The sequence below is a fragment of the Mustela nivalis genome, assembly GCF_964662115.1.
Source record: "Mustela nivalis genome assembly, chromosome: 10".
NCBI lineage: Eukaryota > Metazoa > Chordata > Mammalia > Carnivora > Mustelidae > Mustela > Mustela nivalis.
The window spans coordinates 3,273,888-3,287,898 of NC_139029.1; the positions used below are offsets into that span (position 1 = coordinate 3,273,888).

The 14,011-nt window shown below is 54.8% G+C and overlaps 1 protein-coding gene across 11 annotated transcripts in view; it reads right to left on the reverse strand.

Annotated features, from left to right (window-relative positions):
• Positions 1 to 14,011, reverse strand: part of NPHP4 (nephrocystin 4) — a 106,200-nt gene that overhangs the window by 64,514 nt on the left and 27,675 nt on the right. For all 11 annotated transcript variants that reach the window (XR_014299667.1, XR_014299668.1, XR_014299669.1 and 8 more), the window contains 3 exons: positions 9,194 to 9,330; positions 6,647 to 6,828; positions 5,844 to 5,970 (listed from right to left, as the gene is read on the reverse strand). Coding sequence is in view for 8 of the 11 variants with exons in the window: in XM_082686738.1 (XP_082542864.1) it covers positions 5,844 to 5,970; positions 6,647 to 6,828; positions 9,194 to 9,330 (446 nt within the window). In the remaining 3 variants the exon portion in view is untranslated. The remainder of the gene's footprint in view (positions 1 to 5,843; positions 5,971 to 6,646; positions 6,829 to 9,193; positions 9,331 to 14,011) is intronic.

Here is a 14,011-nt window from a genome sequence, read left to right on the forward strand (position 1 = left end):
TCACTCATATGTGGAATTTAAGAAACAAGACAGAGTTTCACAGGGGAAGGGAGGGAAAAATAAAATAAGACAAAATCAGAGAGACAAACCCTAAGAGACTCTTAACCATGGGACACAAGCTGAGGGCTGCTGGAGGGAAGGGGGAGGGGAGGGGTAACGGGTGACGGGCAAAGAGGAGGGCACGTGCTGTGATGGGCACTGGGTGTTACAGGCAACCATGAATCACGGACTACCTCTGAAACTAAAAAAAATAAAAAATAAAAAATAAATTTAATTTCTAAAAGGAAGGAAACTATTCCTATAAAAAAAAAAATCAGGAAAGCCAAAGGAAGGCTGTGGAGCTGCTCTAGACCAGAGGCGGCCCCAGAGGCAGGAACTCTACCACCTCGTGCCCGGCCCTGGAGAGCAAGGCCATCAGGGACACGCGGGGTCACCAGCAGGCCCAGACTACAGTGGAGATTACGGCCCCACTCGCTGCTGAGCCCGGCAGGCTGCGGTCTGCACCCACGGAAGGGCACCCCGCCTTCGGAAATGCACGTTGAAGCATCTGGGGTCAGGGGCCATGATGTCTGCAAAAAATGCACACGTGGACCTGCATGTGCATACGGAGGACACAGAAAAGCAGACACGAACCAGCAAGTCGAGACAAATCGATGTGGCGGGTATGAACCCAGGCATCTGCGAGGCGTAGACCAGTAGTCCCGCTATTTCTGTGACTTGTCTTTAAGTCTGAAATCATGCCCAAACAAAGCGTTTTTAAAGAAATTATGCAAAGTCCTACTATGCCTTTTCTTTTCTTCAAGAATAACATTAAGAATATGGAAAGGCAAGTGAGAGGTTGCGGAAAAATATTCGCAAACTATGTATTTGATGCAAGATTTATGGCAAAAATATATGAAAGGAACTCCCATCTACCCAATAATAAAAAGACACACAAACCAAAACACTGGCCCTGACACATCACGAAGGACGAGTAGGGAAGGCCGACAAGCACAGAACACGTACTCATGCCTGGTCATCAGGGAAAGGCAAATTAAAACCATGTTCACACCCAGGAGAAAGGCTGAAGCTAAAAAGACAGACAAAACCAGAAGCTGGTGAGGCGTGGAACAGCCGTCCTTCACAGACAGCCGCAGCGCAAACACTTAGGAGAAAAAGGCTGTGCTTGGAAAGGCAGCGTGGATCTACCGAGGACCCGCAACATGGTCCCACGGCCCTCGGCAACAAGAAGTGAAAACGTGTGTCCACAAAGACTTGCCCCAGAGCGCTTTATTAATTAGCTGGAGAAGCCCACCCACAGTAACATGAAAAAAGAAATTTGCAAACCACATTATCTGATAAAAGAGTAACACCCAGAACACGAAGAGAAGTCCTGAACCCTGCAACAAGCAACAAACCACCCGACCCAAAACCAGGCAAAGGACACGGGCAGACACTCCCCCAACAAAGATACAGGCCAGCAAGCTGGCGACAAGGTACACGGCGGCACTGACCGCCACAGAGACAAATCCAAACCACAGCGCGACACCATCTCACCCCATTCACACACCGTTTTCAACAAAGCCAAACAGCGAGGGCTAGTGAGGCTGCAGAGGAAGCAGAACCCTCGCGCAGTCGGTGGGAACATAAATGGATGTGGCCACTGTGTAAACCAGTGTGGGGCTCCTCAAACCACGAAAAATACAATGACCACACGAGCCAACAATTTTGCTTCTGCTGCCCAGGAGGGCCGAGTGGAGGGTCTCGAAGGGATACGTGTGTGCACGTGTCCGTGTTAGCGTTATCCACAGCATCTGGGATGGGGAAGCCACTCTGGCCCAGCCACCGACGGCCAGACGCGCAGAACTCCGACGCGCGAGACAGCCATCTTCAGCCTTGAGAAGGAGGGTGGTTCTCCAACACGGCACGTAAGTCCGAGTGAAAGAAACCAGCCACGAAAGGACAAATACTGTATGATTTCACAGGACGTGCCTTCTGGGGACGGACGAGATGGCGGCCCCACAACACATGTGAGCGCACTCGATGCCACAGAACTGTGTGCTCGAGAAGAGTTAAGATGGAAAAGTTTGTGATATGTGCGTTGTTTCCACGAGAAAGAAAAGACATCAGGGGGAAAAAAGTGAGAAAGCCACTGCACTATACCCTTTAAAACTGTTTTAGGCTGTGTGAATTTCTTAGTAAAATAAAATATTTTTGAAAAAGCAAACCAAAAAAACAATTTTCAAAAAGTGAGTAAGTTGATATCTTTCCTAAAGCCATAAGGGGAGCCCAACATTCAGGACAAAGCAGAAGACTCGGCCGCAGACCCCCTCTCCGTCAGCGTCCACCCACATGTGCGGGGGCACTCAGCCCCGCTGGCTCCAGGAGATGAGGCCAGAGCCTGGGCTGAGCAGGTGGAAAGGCGGCCATGCGGTCTGGAGGCCAGCGTGCTCCAGGGGACCAGCCAGGTTATCCTCAGAAAATTCCAGAAAACCCTCAAGACTTTTGTATTTCCAAGTTCTAAATGTTGAAATGTACATCATTTTCAGAATAAATCAGGGCATAATATTCATGTGCCAAATACAGAACATCAAAATACTCGGCTCTGAGGACCGGGCTTGTTTTGTCAGAGAACATTAGAACATACATAAATAATAAATGAGCTACCATTTACCTTCTAGAGATCTGGAAGTTATTTTGCCATGTGACTCCACGGAAAGGACTGTGTTATCTCCTGGCAGGCCCCTGGGGATCTGCACTTATTTCTCATCTAAAAAGGCACCGAAGACTCTGGGTCTGGTTGTTTTCACAGCTGCCTTCATTCTGTCATTCTCTCACGATCGAGGGCGTCTGCTTTGTCAACGTTACCATCAGCCAGCACTAAGGGAGCCCACACCTCTCTGCAAACAGGCCGCCCGATGCGGGCACACCGCCCCCACACGCGGGCACACTGCCCCCACGCACCCCACCTCCCAGAGGGGAGAAGGGCTTCCTTTGGCTCTTGGCAGCGAAGCCAGAGACAAACTACAAAGGGCTTTAGCTGTTCCGGCTAACTAAAAGGTGTGCAGACGTCACAACAGATTACCAACAAGGAGCATGTCTTCTCAGTCTTTCTAGTCTGTTTTGCATGACTACCAAAATACTCAGGACCCAGAAACTGCTCTCGGACTCAGGTGACTGGAAACTCGGAAACTGGAAACCCTCTCAGCCCGGCGGTTTCTCCCCATCTGCCACTTGCAGGGGCGAGCCTCACAAGGGGCCTCAGGAGACAGAAGCCTCTGGCTCCTGGTCTGACACGCCGGTGCCACAGGCCCGTTCTGTTACTTCACGCATCAGCCATAGAAGGACGCGAGACCTAGGGAATACATCTTGAGAACAGGTCTCGGCAACAGAGGCGGCGTCCGTGAGGGAGAGCGCGACGGCTCCCCTTGTGCGGAAGACCTGGCCCAGAAATCATTTCCCAAAGAAAAACACATTTATGTTTTCGGCTCTTCTACTTCTGATTCTGTAAAGTACTTGAGAAATGGGTGTGCAGGCCGACTGGACACTGGGCAGCAGCGGACAATCTGCCTCAGTCTTCTGGTGTGACCAGGGCACTGCGGCAGCAGCCCCATCGTCCGGGGCAGTGACGGGCTGTCAAGGACCGAGTGACAGGGTCCAAGGGACAGGGGGCAGAGGAGCGGAGGCAGGCACCCCGCCAGGTCCAGGCTTCTCTCTGCCTTCATATTTGAAATTTTCCATAATAAAAAAGTTAAAAGAAGAAAAGATCATACGTGCCACAATGTCCACAGTCATCACAGCAGACAACGACTGGAATTTGCCTCAAAATAAATCAGAACGGGTTGTAGGAGATGGTGTGGACCAAACAGGACTATGCACGCGGCTGGCTGAGCTAGCTGGTTCATTTTCCTATGCAGTCTGCCTCAGTTTACCTGTGAAGTGCCCACCGGGGGAAGCTCTCTCACAGGGACAGGAAGGGAGAAAGACACGCGGAAGCAGGAAGCCAGTGAAGCACGTGCTCCGTGACCGCCCGCAGAGGAACCCGGGCCGTGCTGGCTGCGGCTGTCCCCGACAACCCAGGCCACACCCCCGACTCACTATATTCCTGGGGAAGGACAAGGGCCAGGAGCGCCCCTGCGCCCTCCCCTCCAACATGGACACCCGTCCGACTCAGGCCTAACCCTGGGGTGCGCGGCCCCCTGCTGCTCCACGCACACAGCAGGCGTCTGTGCGGACCACCCCCTCGTGGCTGCACTGAAGAAAGCACAACCGATGGCCACACCACGGCATCCGACATCCTGTGTCAGGAGAGACCTCCACGCCACAAAGAACACGCCGCCTTCCAAAAGCTCCATGAAGCTGCAACACGTGGCAAAGCCACCTGCATTGGGTAAGCGTTTCCGGGAAGGGCGAACAAATAAGAGCGTCACGTGACCCATCAGTTTCCACGTACAGACCCCGTAATGTGGGCAAACTGTAATCTAGCGTTCGGAGGGAACTCTCCCCACGGACGCGAGACCCGGGGGCGCCAGGCCCACAGGCAGCTGGGCCAACTCCTCCTGTCTCCTTCCCCGGGCAGCCCTGGGTGCCGGCCCCGGAGTCCCTCCCTCCTGATATGGTCCCCTCAAGCCCGGGGCGCCCACCCCATGCCGCCACACGCGCTCACACGGCCACATCCAGCTGCCTTGTCTGGTGGTAAATAAAGAAGAGCAGAGCTGCGAACAACACCCTGACTGTGACGATGGTGGCCGCTGCTCGGGCACAGTCAGGACGGCTGTCCCTGGACCTGCTCACCTGCTCGGGACTCCGGATTGTGCCGCCCTGAGCTGTGCACGGCAGAGGGCAGATGAGAACACAGAACAGCACCTCCGCTTGGCACCGCCTTCCCTCTCCTAAGGCTTGCCCCAAGACCGTCCTCAGCCCTGGCCCCCCAGCAGCAGCACTACGACGCTGGCCAACCGGTCCTCAGGCAGGTGCCTTGTCATCCTTTTATTTCAAATCGACATGTTAAATTGACATCTGCTTTTGCAAACAGAAGACCAAATCTTAAGTACAGCCTGATTTGAAGTTTCCAAAGCAGCCCCCATCAGTGATGTGAACGTGGCCTCTGTGCTACATGCTGAGTCCCAAGTAACATGGGGTGGAGGGACTCCAACCCCCGCGCCATCCAACGCCTGCAGTAACTTTCGACTCTTCCAAAACGTAACTCCTAACAGCTACAGTCTGGCCAGAAGACTGGCCAGTAGCAGGAACAGTCGACAAACACGTTTTGTAAGTAGTAAGTGTTATATGCTGTGTTCTTATAATAAAACCAACTGGAAGAAAGAAAATGCCATTAAGGAAAATCATAAAGAAAAAACACACTTACATACTGTATTTACCAAGAAAATCTTTTTTGGTTGTAATGGCCCTGCGCAGTTCAAACCTGTGTCACTCAAGGGTCTTCTGTCTTCTTCCAAGTGAACCGTACAGACTCTTACTTAGTTATGATACAGACACACCAAGGTCATGGTAAGAAAACCTGTATCACTTGTGCAGATTCAAGCTTTACTAAGGATCATATGAAAACTACATTAAAGTAGACTCATTCTTTAAACACTTACCGATGCAATATTTGTGAATCAAGGCTATCATGCGTGCCTACTGAGCTACTGATTACCGTCGGCCAGCAGAACAGTCTGTGACCAGAAAGACAGGAAATGACTGTGACAAAGCTCTACGACTAGGAAGAAGCTGTTTCCGTGATCCCATGCCGCACGTGCTGTCCACACAGCTGATTGCAACTGCACTAAGTTATTTAACAGAAGCGACGCTGGTGGCGACTTTGTTTCTCCTCGGGGCACAGAGCCCAGGGCCCTTCTCACCTTGCTGTCCACTCCGGGAGGGCTGTTGAACACGTACTCCAGCTGAAAGACTATGGCAAACGCAGGGTGACGGACCATCTCAGGGAGTCGGAGGCGGCTTCTCAAAACCAGAGCCTGGTTTCCAGAGCTGTGTCAAGAACAAGGAACAGCGGCAGATCAGGCAGGGCTCCCACGGCCCTCTACCCACCGCGGGATGCTGTCTGTGCCCACAACGATCCCGCTGAGCTCTGCTGGGTGTCCAGCCCCCAAGGTAGCTTCCAAACCAGAGCCTTTCTAGGTGCCTCAATCACTCGCTCCAAATCACCAGAGCTTAGGTCAGGAGGACGGCCAAGATGTCCAGGTCTCCAGGGAGGCTCGTCCTCCAGGGCCAGTCTCTGCTGGCTTCACACGGGCCACCCCTTGGAGCGCTCTCTGATTCTGACTTGGGAACACAGGACTGAACAGAACGACAGTATTTCCTGCCTGCTGGTTCCCTGCCATCTGTGACCCTGCTCGCAGGGTCGGTGGTAGAAAGCATGCCAGGGTCTCCTCAGACCTCAAGCAGCCACAGCGGGAGGCACCTGTCATGCTAACTCCAAACTGTCACAGCACACATCAGGACTTTTCCAATGGGACATCACTGAGGTCTGCTCCTAATGCGCAGAAGTCAGCAAGAGGAAACAGAGGCACCAGGACAGAAACCCCAGTAGACGAGTGCATACTTTCCATGCAAAAACAGTTCCACCACACTTTGACCCCCAGCTACACGCACCCTCGTATCTCCCTTTTCCATGGGGCTACACATCACACCCTAGTGAGTATACCTGGCCTTGGAGGAGGAGCCGACTTTCCTGCTGAAACTGGCAGAGCGTGTCAAGGCCACGTCCAGCTCGGGCACCAGCACCACCACCTGCGGCCTCTGCACGAAGCCCAGACCGTTGTGCACGCCCACGCACAGGCGGCGCTCCAAGATCTCCAGTGCACTGCTGTCCAGCGGAACGCCCCCCTAGGAAAGCACAGGGCACGCAGGGTCAGCCCCTGGGCTGAAGGGCAGAGGCTCCCAGGGGAAAGGCAAGCAGAGAGAAGAAACTATAACGGCCACCCCAGGTATTTCCGGATCAGAGGGTGCCCAGCGAGAATGTGTCCAGGCAAATGACAGGCAACTCCAAGAACCGCTGGCCGTTGGGCATTTTCTAGGCTGCTGTGGGTTTCCTCACATGGCACGGCCTTCTCTGGGCTATCCACCCCAACACGCCCTCCCCCCAGGTGTGGGGAGTCCTCAAACGCATGCTCAGGTTGCCACGGCTGAGCACAATTCCCAAGATGCAGCAAACGTGAGCCAGTGCAGGAGCCCACGGCCCCTGAGGCGCCTCTGCCCACCCCCAGACTCAGACTCCGGAGGAAGCTCGGGGCCGAAGGGGCAGCAGGAAGAGGGAGCGTATGGACGCGTAAGTCATAAACCAATAAACACAGAATCTGCCCCAAAGTGATCGCTGGATATTAAAGTGTTTCATCTTAAGAAAAAAATGTACAGGCACTTTAACAAATGAGCAGGGACAGTCCTCCAGGCGACTACTGTTTATTAAATTATGTGACCGTGGCGAAACGATGCCTGAATCTTCAAGTTTTCTTCATTGCTCCTTAATCACGCTGAACAGACCAAACGCCTGTCGTCTCGGGACAATGAAAAGGGAGCGACAGAGACAGGCGGGTAGCCGCCGGCCGGATGGCAGCTGACGACAAAGTAGTAAAGAGACACAGTGAAGCGACTTTTATGGGAAAACGTAAAACCCAACAACGCTAACCATAAACCACCTCCTCCCTCACGCAGTCCGCACCCAGCAGGAAGGGCAGGGCGGGAGCCACAGCGGGACAGCGCTCCGCCAGCCCCTGCTCTGTGCTCCTGTTTCGCACGAGACCTCGTACGGCTACCTGGTCAGGAATGCGCAGAGAGCAAAACCAGCCCGTCTCATCGAGGAGTGCACGTGTGCACGTGTGCCTGTGAGCGTACTGCACGCATATGTGTGTGTGCGTGTGTGTACCTATGAGTGTGCATACACGTGTGTGCGTGTGTATCTATGACCGTGTGTGCGCGTATGTTCCTATGAGTGTGTGTGCATGTGTGTGTGCGTGGATGTGTGTGCCTATGAGCGTGTGTGCACGTGTATGCGTGGATGTGTGCGCGTGTGTACCTGTGAGCATGCCTGCATGTGTGTGTGTATCTGTGAGCATGTTGCACTGTGTACGTGTACGTGTACATGTGTGTGCATGGATGTATGCGTGTGTACCTGTGGGCGTGCGTGCATATGTACGTGTGCATGCACGTGTGTGCGTATGCATGCATGTGTGCGCGTGCATACCTGTGAGCGTGCGTGTGTGTGCGTGCACGCGTGTCCATGTTTACCTTGAGCATGCAGTCACGTGTGCGGGTGCATGCATGTGTGCACATGTGTACCTATGAGTGTGCATGAACATGTGTCACTAAGACCCTGCTCACCTCACACACTGCTAGGATGGGCTCCTGCTGACACAATCGCTCACTGTCACCACCAAGAAGCGCAAAAGACCTGCGATGGGCCGACCCTGATGCGCTTCGTTCGGGTGCAACGGTGAACCCAGCCATTACCCTGTCCTCCTGGGACAGATACTCCACAGAGGGACGGATGCTAGAGCAACGACCAGGTAAGGAAAGCAGGTGCTCTCGGGGACAGCCAAGCACCGGGAGAAAGGAAGCAGGGGGACACCTGGACAGAGCCTGCTGGAGGAAGGGGCCGTGGCCTTAGCCACACACTCAGGTGGCCTGTCAGGGTGGTCAGGTTCGCACCAACGCCTGAAGCCTGAGGGGAGCCAAGCAAGGGTCTGGACGCAGAACACACAGGAAAGTAGCCACCAGTCCCAAGGCCGAGTGGGGACAAGCTGTGGCCCATGACCACCAAGAGTTTATGGCAATGTGTCACGTAGGCAGGCAGAACCGGACCCTGAGACAGGGACCCCTGCCACAGAAAGCGGGTCTGCGGGAATAAAATGACTAAGACCTCTAGTCATGTCCTTGGAATCAGCCAAATATCCTGGTAATGCTTTTTGTAAATGCAGATTATTTTACTGGTTTCCTTATGCTCATTTGGTGATTTAATATACTTTTAAGTGAAGGCTGCTTTAATATATAATGAAACTAACGTTAGGGTCTCGTGATAACAGCACCTTGGTCCCACCAAGGCTAATACAACAGGCTAGGTGTCCCCCACGAGCCACTGAAGGTGGGAGCACACAGGACCGCCTGCCCTGGTGGTATCTAAGGCTGGCAGCTTCCCCACCTCTGGCCCCCCTGCATCTCCACGGCTCAGAGGAAGCTCCACCAGGTGAAACAGTACCTCCCGGAAGTGATCACTGATAAGGAGTTCCAGAAGCTCTTCCTCAAACTTCTCCAAGGAAGGGTACAGCGTGAAGAATAAATCATCCAAGTACCACGTGACGGCCTTCTGAAGGCGAGGCTTTCGGAGAGCGTCCCCTGAAACAAGAAGGGGGCTCGTGGAGCACGTCCGTGGCGACAGGACCACAGAAGCATCGAGGGGCTCTCACCCACCGAGGTCCAGGCCATGGTGCTGAGAAGAGACCACAGGCACAGCACTCAGACCGAACGCTGAATCAGAACCCACCTCCGTTCACACCGAGACGCCAAGCAGATTAAACAAGCCCAGATTTCATTTACAGCCCGATTCCTTCCCCCACCCTCCTCCAGGAACACATTTTATAATTCAGCAATCCAAAGAACACAGATCAGAGAATGCAGGGTGACATCTGTTCCTATCAGCTCGGTTTCCCTTAATCACTGCCTTCCTCTCTAGCAAGAACAGAGCCAACGATGCCATTTCTTATTTTTGTACGTTTACCTTGAACCATTTGGAAACATGCAGAAATACTCATGAGCGCATTAAGCCAACAAGCAAAAACACCGTCTGGGCTGACACCACAAGAGAAGAGTCCCCGTCCGGGGCAGGGAGGGGATGCAGCCCTGACTGGGAGCTCCGTGAGGACAGAAGGGGATGGTGGCTCCCAGCACACGGCTCGGTGCCCAGCCCAGAGCAGGTGCACCAACACTCCGCAGTGAGGGGCGTGGTCAGGTCTACAATGAGCCTCCCGCTGGCTCGGGCGCCACGGCAGGATAAAGGCCAAGCTGACCACCCCCCCACGAGCATGCAACCCGGGCTCTGCCCTCCTGTGCCCGTCACTGCTCTGCTGCCCTCTGTCTCTTCCCAAGCTTTACCCATAAGAAGGAAGGTGCAAAGTCTTGGATTTTAAGAGCGGATTCCAAAGTCAGAGAAAGGAAACAACTGCCGTGAGACTGCGCAGAGCGAACGGTGGTGAGAGCCCTTTGCCGTCCTGCCGGCGGTGAACCTGCAGCCGGAGGCGATCCCAACTTTGCCTCTGTGGGCACCAAGACCCGTAAAACTATCCACTGCCGCCTTCTGCCCCACTAATTCCACTTTCTGAACCTATTTAGCAAAATTAATCAAATGCAGAGGCAAAGCATTGCATACAAGAATACTCATTAAATGTTATTTACAACAGAAAAAAAGTAAGAAACAACCAAACGCTCACCAGCAGGGAAATGTTGAGCCAATGACTGTGCCTCCATATAAAATGAGAAGGAAACTCACACTGTCAAAGATTATTTAATAACTGAAAAATAATCACACTATTGTAGGTGAAAACAATACACCTAACACCATTATGAGATCACCTAATGCCAGTTCTACCTGAAAACCTGCGCATTTACACGTGCGCATGGACACATACGGGAAGTGATCACAGATGACTTTATTTTCTTCTTTCTGGCTTCCCACACCTTCCCCATCACAAACAGACATTGGATTCTGTGTAGTTCAGAAATACGCATGTGCTTCCTTTCTAAACTTAAAAAGCAGTGTTTAAGCAGCTCCGTGGAGAGTCAGAGCCTGCCAGCACACAGGGCAGGCACAGTTACTCACCACGGCTGAAAGTTAAAAACCACCCAAACGTCCATTAGGAGATGAACGAAGGAGAACAAATGTGGTCGATCCACACCCACGATGTCAGCCTTCTAAAGGACGGCACTTCAGACACTTGGATGGGCCTTGAGGACATGGGACAGTCACATACATGGCAAATGCTGGACGATTCTGCTCACAGGAAGCACTTAAAATAGTAAAATCAGAGACAGAGAGTGGACGGGCGGGCACCAGGGGTTGGGCGCAGGACGGGCGGCAAGTTTCCCGGGTGCTTTGCAAGATGAGAGGTTCTGGCGGTGGACAGTGGTGGCGGCTGTACAGCCCCAGGAATGCCCTTCGTGCCCCCCAGGTGTGCGGTGTAAAAGGTCTACGTAACCACAACTGCTCGTTAAAGAGCAGGAACGATGAAGTCCGACCTTGCAGGAAGTAGTTCATCAAGTGTCTGAGGCCCGACCTGAATTAAGACCCTCATCAGGGCGCCCGGGTGGCTCAGTGGGTTAAAGCCTCTGCCTTCAGCTCAGGTCATGATCCCAGGGTCCTAGGATCAAGCCCCACATCGGGCTCTCTACTCCGTGGGGAGCCTGCTTCCTCCTCTCTCTCTCTCTCTGCCTGCCTCTCTGCCTGCTTGTGATCTCTGTCTGACAAATAAATAAAAAAATAAAAACCCTCATCAGAGGAGGAGGACAGAAGAGGCAAGAGGGAGGAGCTAAGGCAGTGCGCGTCCCCCGCCGGGCGCATCCCCTGCACCAGGGCTCCGCGGAGCCACAGGCCACAGCGGCAGGACCACCTGCCCCGCACCAGGTCCCCCACCGTCGGGCCCAGGGGCCACACAGCTCATGGGGCTTCAGAGAGGACAAGATAGGGTGGCCAGAGCCCTCAGGGCAAAGGGAAGGAAGGAGCAGGGACTGTCTCCAAACCAGGGCCCGTCTGCAGGAAGAGGACAGGCCCAGCAGACACGTGCGCCTGCTGGGGAGAGCCGAGTCCACCCTCCCCGGCAGGCGGAGGGAACCGCGTGTCCTGCAACAAGGGAGGATAGCCCGGCGGTCACACGCACTCTGCGGCCAGGGCCAGGGGGGTCAGTCCCAGTTTCTAAACCTCAGTGTCCTCAGCTGTGGAAGCCAGGACGGGGCTACGCAGACAGAGCTGACAGCATCCACGCATGCTCCCTACAGCAGCCGGGAACACGTCATGGCTTCCACAGAAGGCACACACAGACACACACATCTCACCAGATCATCCTAAATCTCAACACAGCCCATCCCCGTACATTCTATTCTCTTTATTTCACAAAAGAGAACCAGGGCTTGGATATGCAAAGTGACGGGCCCAAAGCCGCCTCACCCACAGAAACGCACGTGAGGGAGACTCAGATTTTTAAGCCACTAAGCACACGTCCACAAACGAGCAGGAAAGCATGGTGAGAACTTCAGGGAGTGAGCGGATTTGCAAATTCAGAACCCACATGTAGCAAGGACGGGCCATGCTGGGAGCCATGGACTCAGGCAGGACCCGGGGGGCTGGCCAGTGGCAGCCCTTACACAGACGGGGCGGCAGCAGAGACAGACACGCTTGCACGTGTGCTGGGACGACAGCCCATCCCGCAGGGAACCCACTCACAAAAACTAAAATATTGGTGGGCAAAGGCCACTTCCCAGACTGATTTCCCACACGCCGGCTTCACAGCTCAAGGGGACGGTGCAGGGGTGAGAACAAGATCCAGGGGTCCGGAAGGTGGCAGAGCCCCCTGCTTCTAGCAGAGGCCTTCGCCAGGCAGGAAGCAGGCTCTGCACAGCCCACCCCCATGACAAAGTGGCCCCCAGGCCCACAGCCATCAGCAACAACAAAAGGAGTCAAAACCCTGGTCTCCAGAGAGGTGAAAAGTGAGTCCCACACGCCGAATAGGACAGGGACAGGGAGGGACGAGGGACGAACACTCTCCCCCCAGGAGGCCAGACTGAAGAGGCACATCTGGGCTGGGCAGAAATTTCAGACCCTGAGAGGTGCCCCAGGGTGGCATCTGGCCGGCCTTCCCCAGGCCAGGTCTGGTGAACGGCACAGGCTCTGGAGAGGGCTCTCCCTCAGGAGACGGAGTGGGCCTCCCGAGCTGCCGTGGCAGGGGACGGAACCCCCGAAGAAAGAACAGCAGGTCCCAGGGCTCGGCACGTCCTAAGTTCTCGGCACTGAGCTGCCCCAGCCCATTCCTTTGCCCCCCAGATGCATCTGCAGGGGCAGGTCCCAAGAATGTCCCCATCTTACGTGGAGCCTCTCCCCTGACCACTCCTGCACCCCCCACGGGGCAGCTTCACCATCTGACACACCCCCCCCTTCACTCACCACCCACCCTCCATGACCAGGACTGACGGAACCGCAGCAGAGCTGACCTCTGGGGGCACTCCTGGCCCTCCTGCTCTGCGACCAGGGCTAGCTTTCCCACGTTTGTTGCCCAGCTTGTGGACAGGAATGCAACCCCAAAAACAGCACTGCTCCAACAGGAAAGCAGACCCCCTTCCCCCAGGGATCCCCACACGCACCGCTGAGAAAACAGGGTTACAGGCGCAGAGCAGGCAAGAACCCCCTGGAGTACCGTCCTCTAGGGAAGCGCTCAGAAACACCCCCACGTGCCCCATGAGCGCCCCACAAAGTCCTAACACGGTCCGCAGCTTCCCAGGGGCGCAGCTCTCCCGGAAGGGCATTCGGTTCCCCTGACCAACAGCGCCGCAGGAAGGATGACAGAGTGAGAGGCTGACAGCGCCGCAGGCAGGAGCAGAAGGGCGTCTGAGCCGTCCGCGTTTCTAAAACACCTGTTGTCCTTGATGGCAGTGGTGAGAGGACACGTCTGCCCTTGCTTCAGCCCATCAAGACGTGAGCTTCCGCCCAGACCCCCAGGCTGCGCCCTCTCCCCAGCTGGGGGCCTGCGCACCCAGACCCACAGAAGAACCACAGACAAGCCCAGGCATCAGAGAACCCGGGAAGGGATACGGGGCCGTGGTTTGCTCTGGGGCGGTTCCCTGGGCGGTGAGACTGGAAGGAAGGACTTTCCGCCAAGATTCCTTCGTCAGGTTAAAACTGCAGCTCGCACAGGGAGGACACCAGCTCTGCTCCTGCCACGCCACCCCCACCCCTGCGTACCGGCAACCCGCGCTCACACAGACCAATCCACAAGGCGAATCCCGGCGAGGACCCGAGCAGCCCCCAGAGCCT